Source organism: Mus caroli, chromosome 14, assembly GCF_900094665.2.
Source record: "Mus caroli chromosome 14, CAROLI_EIJ_v1.1, whole genome shotgun sequence".
Lineage (NCBI taxonomy): Eukaryota > Metazoa > Chordata > Mammalia > Rodentia > Muridae > Mus > Mus caroli.
The window spans coordinates 19,833,316-19,844,530 of NC_034583.1; the positions used below are offsets into that span (position 1 = coordinate 19,833,316).

Consider the following 11,215-nt stretch of genomic DNA (forward strand, 5'->3'; position numbering starts at 1 on the left):
GGCCAGCCTGGTCTACAAAGTGAGTTTCAGGACATCCAGGGCTATACAGAGAAACCCTGTCTTGAACCCCCCCACCCCCCGCCCAAATAAATAAATTAATTAATAAATAATAATTTGGGGAAAGACTATTCTGGTGACTGCATAGATCTTCCAAGAATAAAAACAGCAAAACAAGTCAGATCACACCCAACTTCACAGGTAGTCGCTCCCCAATGTTGCTCACAATAGCCTTGGAAGGATGAAGAATGAAATGTGGTCCGTACATACAATAAAATACTATGCAGTTGTAAAGAAGACTGGAAGTCATGAAATGTGCAGGGAAATGGATGAACTAGAAAATATATGTGAGGTAACCCAGACACAGAAGGACACATGCTGAATGTTCTCTCACTGCGGTTCCTAGCTCCAGATCTTTAGATGTGAATATATAACCTAGCACAGCTGTTCTCCACTTGGGAGTTGTGAGCCCCACAGGGGTCACATGTCAAATACTGTGCATATCAGATATTTACATTATGATTCACAACACTAGCAAAATTTCAGTCATGAAGTAGCAACAAAGTAATTTTGTGATTGGGAGTCACCACAACATGAGGGGCTGCATTAAAGGGTTGCAGTGTTAGAAGTCAAGAACTGCTGACCCGCAGAATCGAGAAAAGTGAACAGGACTGTGGAGTGGGGTGAGGGCTACTGAGAGAAGTGGCAGGAAATACAGGAAAATGGAAAAGGGGGCTTCAACTGGGGAAGGGGGAAACAGTACAGATGGAGGGAAAAGGGGAATTATTTTTAATAAATATTACAAGTATCATATTTATCTAAAATTATACCTAAGCATATGTGTATACAAATATATATAGTTTGAATGAAGTTACAAGACTTGGGGTCAAAGTACCTTCACTAAGAACCTTAGATTATCTAACAAAACCCCTAATACCAACATGAGAAACCTCCTTTCAAGTTGCTAGTCAAGAGAGCCCACGAGACTCCCAAAGTCGAAGGTAAGTCTGTATATACTCTTGGAGGATGTGAGCTGGAACTGACCTGAAAGCATCCTCCTTGAAGACTAGCTTGCATAATTCAGGAGGGCAATATATGAGCATGTGAGCTCAGGCCCCACTCACTGAATTGGGAGTTCCAGGTCTAAGTGAGAACTCTGCCTCAACACAGAAGGTGAAGAGTGATCTAGGGAGACACCAGAAGTCACTCTCAGGCTTCCACACGTACAGCTCATACTTAAGAATATACATACAGATGTACAAGCACAGCACACGCACACACACACACGCGCGAAAAGGTGAAAAGCTAAAAACGAAAACAAACAAAAAAACAACAAAAAAAGAAAAGGCTCAGAATCATTTCTTTGAAGCAAATATGCTATACACAAATCAAGGACTGAGGATTTAAACATCAAAGTGCTAATACTTAGGACTCAACATCTAATGTTGCTCTAAGTAGTGGCCATCCATCCAGCCTGGAAGGCCATCACCTGACAAGAAACTTGTGACAGAATATCTGAAGAAACAGCATAAGAGGGAGACAGGGACAAAGGGAGGGAAGGAAAAACAAAGCATGTCTTCATCTAAAATTAAGTACCAATAAAGGTGCTAAGTCCCACAAACACCACCTATCTAAAGGATGCTGAGATGTAAACATCTATGGATGATCTGATAAGGCTGTGAGAGGTGTCAAGAATCAGCGGTAGATTTCTGTGCTAGTTAAAACCCTAACTGCACTAGGAAGGAACACACTCCGACGCATGCCCCTCTTTTTGACTATCAGACTATTCAAACATTGGGCCCCCTCTGCTGAAGGAGGAGGTCGAAGCCTGGGGCAGCCAGAGGAGGAACCTGTTCCTAGAGAAATGCCTTGGTAGACAACTCTGCAGACTGACACCGTGGTGAGGAACAGCCTGGCTGGATGCCTAGTTACGTACACCTCACCTTAATCTTTTCTGCCAAGCCCCTCCAGATGGATCTGGGGACATGATGGATCTTTCTGTCCCTCTTCCCAATGTGACACCACTGAGTGAGTCTTCTTTTCTGCTTTTCAGTATTAATTTGGCTCTTTTAATGAGCTTTCAGGTTTGGCCAAAGCTGGCCAAACCTGCTTTGTTGGGCAGATGCTGTGACTCAAGTCCACTAACGACAGAGCTGGACAGATGGCCCAGCAAGAGGCATCTGCGACCAAACCTGAAGACCTGAGCTTAGTGCCCAGGATCCACACGGTGGATGAACAGAACCAACACCGGGAAGTTCTCTGAAAGCTTCACTCAGAGTGGCGTACACATGCCCACATACACTTAACACACACTAATAAATGATAAATGCGGAAATAACACTCTTTACTGCAAGGCCACTTAAAAACTACAGATGGAAATTTAGAATATTAGTTTGGTCCGTGATTAAATACTGTGTCAAACCTAAGAAGAATACAGGTTTTCAGTTTTAATCAGTAAGCACTAAAAATAAAATTAATGATGACAGCTGCCTGGAATCCTAGCACAAAGCAGCTGAGGCAGGAGGATTGCAACAAGTTTGAGGCCAGGGCTATATAGCAAACTCTTGCCTCACAAAGAAAACAAAACAAAACAAAAGAAAACAAAACAAAAAGGTTGCCAGAGTAAATCATATAATTTGAACACTACTTCATTTTAAAAGTTGTAATATGGGGCTGGCGAGATGGCTCGGTTAAGAGTGCCGACTGCTCTTCCGAAGGTCCTGAGTTCAAATCCCAGTAACCACATGGTGGTTCACAACCACCTGTAATGAGATCTGCCGCCCTCTTCTGGTGTGTCTGAAGACAGCTACAGTGTACTTACATATAATAAATAAATAAATAAATAAATAAATAAATAAATCTTAAAAAAAAAGTTGTAATAAAGGTCAGGCATGGTGACACACATTTTGAACAGCAGCAGTTGGGAGGCAGAGGCAGATCTCTTTGCGTTTGAGCCAAGACGGGTCTACAAAGTGAGTTCTAAGACAGCTAGAGCTACCTAGAGAGACCCTGACTCAGAAAAAAAGAAAGAAGAAATTGGTAAAGATGGCACACAAAGACACAAGCAGAGCGCTCGACTGAACTTGGTATACTGACCTTAGGCTGGTCATGGACTTGAGACTTCTCACACTCTACGTCAGATGGCTTCCAAGGGTTATGCCATTTTTGGGAAGCTTCTTTCTCTTTCTTCTTTAAAGCAACCTGTTCATCTGTAAATAATGTGCTTTTAAAAAAAAAAATGTCCAAAAACTAAAAAAAGAAATCATGGAGACAAATCATGACCTCTTATAGAGTGCAAACGGAAACAGTTAATCCCAGTTGTTTGCGTGGGAGGAGACGCCTGACAAGTCAGAAAGGAACTCTGAAGGATGCGGTAGCACAGAAAACACCGTATCAGAACCAAACGCAAGTGTAGCACGGACAGTTACAGCAGCGTTTGTACGACAGTCCTCAACAGTGTGGAACAGTTTCTCAGAGCACTTGGCTTTGCCACCCACTCTGCGGTTTGACCTTCCTGCATTATTATTCCTGACAGACTTAGACGCCAAACTTCAGGGTCAACTGCAGGCTCAACCACCTCCGACCTCTGTAATAGACAAGCTGCTCTTTTGCCAGCAAAACTTTGGTTTCTTCTGTGAAGTGGAGTAACAGTATTGCCTATTTCAGGGCAAGCTCTAGCTCAAAGAGGGGATAGCAGTCCCTTCTCACTAACTCCCGGAAGGGAGACAGGAGCTAAAGCTATAGGCTGCTGAGATGGCTCACTGGGTAAAAGCGCTTGGAAAAAGAGAACTGACCCTGTACAAATTGTTCTCTGACTGCCCTGCCCCCTGTCTACTTATCATTTTGATAATTAAAAAAAAAAATAAAGCTCCCAGTACCATCACAGACACAGACACAGACACACACACACCTGAAGTGAACTAATTTTTTAATATAGCCATTCCTTAAGCCACAAGATTTTCATAATAGAAATAAATAAATAAATAAATAAATAAATAAATAGAAAAAGTTTAGGAGTATTTATTTGCAGGGCTCCAGAAGGATACCAGTGTGCACCCTGCTTCTGGTGCACTGCAAAGCACCAAAGACACAGGACACTGTGAAACTCCAACGCTTCTTAGGAGCATGCAAAGAACTACAGATGTCAAATCCTATCAAACAGGGCTTAATATACTGAGAGGTAACAATAGTCTACAAGCCAACAGAACTATCATGAAAGGTACAACACTTACCCAGCTCTTTTTTCCACTGGGCTCTTCTTGCTTCCAACAAACTTTTATCACGTTCCCTTTCCCCCAGCGTACTGAATATGTCAGCTGGTTTCCATTCATTCTCTCTAAGATAAAACATACATATAAGACGGGCGTGGTGGCGCACGCCTTTAATCCCAGCACTCGGGAGGCAGAGGCAGGCGGATTTCTGAGTTCGAGGCCAGCCTGGTCTACAAAGTGAGTGCCAGGACAGCCAGGGCTACACAGAGAAACCCTGTCTCGAAAAACCAAAAAAAAAAAAAAAAAAAAAAAAAAAAAAAAAAAAAAAAAAAAAAAAAAAACCCATACATATAAAAAGCCGGGAACCTTATTATGTTTCTAGGTGACAGACTGCATAAATCTTAAGTAATAAGCTTTTAAGTAGCTAGGTCTTCAGAGTACAAGACACACAATGGACAAGCAGATATGTCGCCTACAGATATATACCCCGGAGACAGACGGGTGTCACCTACATGGCAGCTTTCTGCTCGCACTGCTGAAATGCCTCTTGAGCTCTCCGGTGGGCATGCTCATGTTCACTCGTGACAGGGGAAATGGCCTCCGTGTTTTGCAGGAATCCTGTGACATTCACATCCTTTGGCTGACTAGGAATATTGCTTAAATGTAAACTATCTTGACCTGGAAATAAAATGCATGTTTTAAAATCACATCGATTGAAATACTTTACCATAACATACTCCTATACAATTGAAAGAAAAGCTTTAGCAGGCATGATGGCTCACACCTATCACCCTCAGGTAAAACTCAGGAGGCTGGGACAAGAGGATCACTCTTTGAGGCCAGTCTGGACAACACACCAAGTCCTGGGCCAGTCTAGGATGCAGAGTGAGACCTTGTCACAACAAAAGAAATACATAAAAATTGGCAACTGTGGAGGGAGGTGCAGATCTTTAGGCTCAGAATTCAGGAAGCAGAAGCTGGCTGGTCTCTCTGACTCAGTAAGACCCTGTCTCAAACACCAAACTTGTAAAACAATCCTTTATCTACCAAAACAAAACAAAACAATAAAAAACCAAGCAGCAGCAGCAGCAGTGGGTGTGATGGAACACACCTGCTATCCTGGCACTCAGCAGGGAGAGGCAGGAGGATCAGGGGTTAAAGGGCAGCCTAGGCTGCATGAGGGCATCACAAAAGCAAACCCGACAGGCTAGAGTAATGCTCAGTCAGTAAAGCACTGGCCTTGTAGGAACAGGGGCCTCGGTTTGACCCCCAGTACCAGAATAACCAGCACGTAGTGAAAACCCACAGTCTCAAAGGCATTGGGAATAAGGATAGGAGAGTCGGGAGGAAGAGTTCAAGACCACACTGGAAACAATAGCCCAGTAACAACAGACAGCCGTAATCTTTTTCTTTTGAGACAGGATACTCAGGCCAGCCTGGCCTGTATGAGACCTTACTCTAAACAGATAAATAGATCAAGAGAAAAGAAAAAAAGAATGGGACCTAGAGATTACAGCTGATTCATGGTCATGGCCATATAATTTTTTACATCAAATAAAAACAAATCTAAGTGCTGGGCATGGGTGTGACTTTAATTCCAGCAGAGGATGGCAGATCTCTGAGTTCCAGGCCAGTCTGGTCTGCAGAGTGAGTTCCAGGACAGCCAGGGCTTGTCTATTCTGCCCATCCTGTACATTCCACTCCTGGCACTGTATCCACTGGTAGGGTAGTGCACACCTATACAGCACTCAGGAGGTGGGGCAGGAAGACACAAGCTCGGTTTTCAGCTATGCACTGAGTTTGAAGCCACTCTGGGTACGTGAGGTCTCTTTGACAAAACAAAACAAAACCCTTCATTCACTCTTGCCAAAATAATTTACATTTGTGGCTTAATTTATATAATTTAAAATTATGTATAATCTATAATTATTGCATGTTAAATCAGATTTTAAGAGACACAGTTAACAAAAAAACCCAAAAACAAGGCAATGACTCTGAACTTGGAAAGCACAGTGGGGAAAAGGTAAAGTTAACAGTTCAAGAAACCCCTTACTCGCTTCCTCCTCCCCATTCTCAGTGAGGCTCACGGATCCATTTCCCTGGTTCACACTCAGCATCAAAATCTGCCGAAGCTGGTCTTGTGTGAGACACACCAAACCGCTGTTCATGGTCTCCGCTGTGGGCTGTTTTTTGCAAGGCTTCTGTTTAGTCACTGGACAAGTACCGGTAGTGGTTATAATCTTCCGTATATTAGAGGTTGTCGGTGAAAGCTCCTTTTGAACACGGACACTGTCTTTTTCTGAATACTGCTTATCCGTACCGGGTGAAAATGTCAATCTACTATTTTCAGGTTTTGCTTGTGAAGTGTCTAAAGTAGAAATCTTCTTTTGAGAAAGGTTTTCATTCCCAATGTAAGTATTTTGTGTTGATTTTAAAGTATGTCCAGTCTGTTTTGTTCTTAAAGGACATTTTGCAATTTTGAACTTATTTCCCATCTGTTAAGACACAAGTTTAGTCTTTGTGACAGTGCATAAAAAATTGACATGATCATTTTGTTTGGAGATACGACATTGCTATGCGGCCTAACCTGGCCTCTCTCTGCTCATCCCCTCTGAGAATGGAAGCCTGAACCATTACACCCAGCTAACAATCACCATTTAAAACCTGCGATTAATCAGGCCTCTAAACTTTTCTGTTTGCTTAGTTAGATACGACAACCATAAGAGGCTGTTATTGTCAAAGGCTTTGCAGACCCCCCTGAGAGATTCAACAATGAGAAATGACTTTGACTCCAGATAATAAAGAATATAAATAAAACTGTATGTTATGGGTCATCTCCATTCTATGCCAGCTTTGAATTTTGTCTCATTACATTATATAACTTACATAAACTGCCTCTTTTAGGTTATTGGTCCTTATCCCTCCATGACTTAGCTACTTGATCTCCCTCTCTCCAGTCCCGGTCTTGCGTTAATGGCTGCTGTGTTCTTCTACTCTCCATGGCCACTAACCTCCTCACATTCTCCTCCTATATTGTTCTCCACATGGCCTCCCTCATTCCCCCAGGGGTCCTATGCTGACCCTGTGGGAGCCACAACTCCAAGCTCTCTACAGTTCCAGATAATGACGACCTGCTTTCCAGCTCATTCTCCCCACCTCCAGCTCCAAGTCCTGCTTACCTGAGTGGCCTCTACTACCAGCCCATCCTTAAACCTCTCGCCTGCTCTCATTTCTCTTAAAAATCTTCAGTGTCACCACCAACTAGACATTTCTTTTGTTATTTTTCATTCTGCAGTCTATCATACATACGAAGCAAATCCTAACTCTTAGAAAAGTTCAGTTCTCCATAGCATTGTATGGTGGGTTGAATATGCTTGGCCCAGGGAGTGGCACCATTAGGAAGTGTGGCCTTGCTGGAGTAGGTGTAGCCTTGTTCGAGGAAGTATGGCACGGTGGGAGTAGCCTTTGAGAAGCTAGTCTTAGCTGCCTTTGGAACAAGAGATGGAACTCTTGGCTCCTCCAGCCCCACAATCTGCCTGGATGCTGCCATGTTCCTGCCTTGATGATAATGGACTGAACCTCTGAACCTGTAAGCCAGATCCAATTAAATGTTGTCCTTATAAGAATTGCCTTGGTTATGGTGTCTGTTGAAGGCAGTAAACACTAACTAAGACAGCATGTGAGTACCAATGGAGAAACTATGGTAACTAATTTCATTTACCCCCATACCAAGAATATCAAATAGGTTACCTGGCAGTCCTGCATTTAGCAAATTTATATACTCTCTCATTCTTCTCATTTTCAAAAGACCTAATATGTCTCTTATTCTATTCTCAGTTGAAGATTTAGCAATTTCACTGAAAATCTTATACCGAAATATTTAGAGCACTGACTGTTCTTCTGAAGGTTGTGAGTTCAAATCTCAGCAACCACATGATGGCTCACAACCATCCGTAATGAGGTCTGATGCCCTCTTCTGGGATGTCTGAGGACAGCTACAGTGCACTTACATGTAATAAATAAATAAATCTAAAAAAAAAAAATATTCTATCACTGGGGCTGGGGAGATATGATAGTGGCCAAGGCATGTCATGCTCTTAGAGAAAACCAAAGACCCGAGTTAGGTTCCCAGCATCCAGGTCAGGCAGCTCACAACTTTTTGCAACTGCAGCTCCAATGCTTCTGGCCTCTGAAGGCTCACATACACAGACCCCACCCAGAAACACATGTACACATCCAACTAAAAAGGATCTTAAACAGAAATGTATCATCAAATCTCTACTAACTCCCGTGCTCAAAGTTCTTGTCCTTTCTACCAACATACAATCCATAAGTCTCCTCCGTTTTCATTTTATTTTACGACTATAGGTGTTGTGCTTGCATGCATGTCTGTACTACATGTATGTAGTACTTGAAGTCGGAGGAGTGCATGGGATCCCCTGAGACTGGAGTTATAGATGGCTGTGAGCCACCATGTGTGTGCTAGGAATTGAACCCAGGTCCTCTGGAAGAGCAGCCAGTGCTCCTAACTACTAAGGCAGCTCTCCAGTGCCATAAATCTCATTTGGGGAGGCGGGGAAGATCAACCAAACCATCTCTCCTACTTCCTGGCAATTTTCTCTCTCTCATCAAAAAACTTCCTCTTCAGCTGGATCAAAAGTAACTGAACACAAGCATGCTATTACTTCGCTATCTAGAAAATGTTTAACCTCAAGCTCGGTCTGGTGATGGATGCCTGGAGTTCTAGCTATTCTGGAATATGAGGCAGGACATTGCAGATTGTGGAACCCCCAGGTACCAGCTCTTATGTGAACAGCTATCTCCCTTCCACCCTTGCTTCCTTCCCAGCCTGTTCTCTCCAGCAATTCACAACCTGGAGGGCAGAGCACGATGTTATCCTCGGAAGCTTCCCATGCCGCCTTCTGTGCTCGGAGGCATAGCTGATTTCTCACATAATCTGCTCTCCCCTCTTTGCTTCCAATTGTCTATTTATATCTAACCTTATTTTCTTTCTGCTATTTCTTCACTGGCAGGGGGCAGGGGACAATTTGTAGGCATTGTTTCTCTTCCACTATATGGGTTCTGGGGATCAGATTTGGAGGCAAGCACCTTTACCAGCTGAACCATCTTGCCAGCCCCTGCCTGTCTTCATTTTCTGTCTTAGTCTCCGACCACGTGAGTTCCTTAGATGGTCCATGACCTCACCAAGGCTGAAGCACCAACCAGTAGCTCTCACTAGAACATGGCTACTTCACATTCTGCACAGCTCTTTCCCTCACTGCTTGCCCCCTCAACCCCAAATCACTCAGAGAGCCTCCTCTAAGCTTCTAACTCCTGCCCCACCATCACTCAGAGCACCTCCTCTAAGCTCCTAACTCCCATCCCACCATCACCCAGAACGCTTCCTCTAAGCTCCTACCCCCTCCCCTCCACCCCCAGAGCACCTCCCCTAAGCTCCTGCTCTCCCTCTCTGGCACCAATTATCCCTCCCCACTGCTGGCAGGCTCCCTCCCTCTGTGACCCTACCTTCCTCCTTTGTTATTTATTTATTTGTTGCCTTAGTTTATTGCATTCCACAACCCAGTATAAACTCCACAGAACAGAGTTTTGTTTTGTTTGTCAACTCTCTGTCCTCTGGACCTACAATGTGAGTGCAGCAGGGTCAGTGTTTAAATTGAACATCCTTAACTACACCTCCTATGCCACTGAATTCTTTATCCTTGCTTCCAAATTAGCCTCCTTCTCAAATATACTCCCAGTAACCATGGGATCATGTCTGACCCTCTTCCGTCAGGGTCTCCCTTAGCTAACTAGCATATATTGAATGCTTTTTGTTTAGAAATCTCTTTGCTACTTATATGTCGACAGGCCTACGTTCAGGTCTTCACTAGCATATTACATCCTTCTCTCCTCTCTCCTTCCTGTCATCCCTCAAGCACTTCCTTTCTTTTTATGTGCTTAGCTTTATGACAAGTGTCAGGCAGGAATACAAGAACATGATTAAGAAAAGAGCCCTGCTGCCAGGGAGGATTAGGTGTTCCGAGTGCGAGCACTTCCATCTGTCTGTCTGTCTTTCCTTTTCTTCTGATAAGCTGCAGGCGGACAGCCAGGCTGACCGTTTGCTCCAGCTCCTTTCCTGCCACTTTCCAAAGCATGCCCCCAGCTACCTGTTGTGCTTTCTTCCAAAGAAAAATTAGATTATAGCTACTTCCCTTCTCACAAATCCTATACTGAGCTGAGCTTGGTAGTGCACACCTGCAGTCCCAGCCCTGGACGCTGAGGAGGGAGGACAACAGAGTCCTATGCTAGCCTGAGCTATACAGTGAAATCCACTTTTTTATTTATTTCTTATAAAGTCTTTAATGGATTCCCTGATAGTGTGTCACAGCATTTGCAAGGTCCTTGAGCATCAATTCGAACTCTCTACCTAAGCTTTATGTCCTAAACATCCCCAAATACACCATTTCAACAGTCAACTTCTTTCTCATCACTTGGCATCTTGTCGTATTTCCTGCAAGCCTGGACTACACTTTCCAACGGCTTTACCTAATAACCACCTTTCTCATCTCTCAGCTCCTAATTACAGAGCCACCTCACTCACGAGCCATCCCTTGGTCTCCAACACTGACTGGACTTGCTCTCCAGTGTCCTCTTTTCTGGCATCTCTAACGCCCATCTAACTCCTCAGTACAGACAGACCTAAGCCACGCTCCTCTAGAAGACACGGGTGGCTCTTTCTAACTATCCCCTCTCCTGAAGGGGACAAATAAAGCCATTGAGGCTCTAGGCCATGGCGGAGCTTGCTCGGCTGCTGGGAAAATCTACCAGCTGGAGTCTTGCCACATTCCAGTTGTGCCAGAAATAATATGCAGAAAAGTCTTCTAAAAAACCAAGAATTCTGTCATCGTGCCATGTTAAGGTACATTTAGTTCAATTCTACACACTACCAAAGAGGAATAATGAAAGCAGGCAGAGAGAGAGAGAGAGAGAGAGAGAGAGAGAGAGAG

The 11,215-nt window shown here is 43.8% G+C and overlaps 1 protein-coding gene across 3 annotated transcripts in view; it reads right to left on the bottom strand.

Moving 5' to 3' along the window:
• Ccdc66 (coiled-coil domain containing 66) overlaps positions 1-11,215 on the bottom strand; it is a 27,295-nt gene that overhangs the window by 12,758 nt on the left and 3,322 nt on the right. For all 3 annotated transcript variants that reach the window (XM_021181463.2, XM_021181462.2, XM_029469351.1), the window contains 4 exons: positions 6,262-6,703; positions 4,721-4,886; positions 4,230-4,333; positions 3,094-3,206 (listed from right to left, as the gene is read on the bottom strand). In XM_021181463.2, the coding sequence (XP_021037122.1) occupies positions 3,094-3,206; positions 4,230-4,333; positions 4,721-4,886; positions 6,262-6,703 (825 nt within the window). The remainder of the gene's footprint in view (positions 1-3,093; positions 3,207-4,229; positions 4,334-4,720; positions 4,887-6,261; positions 6,704-11,215) is intronic.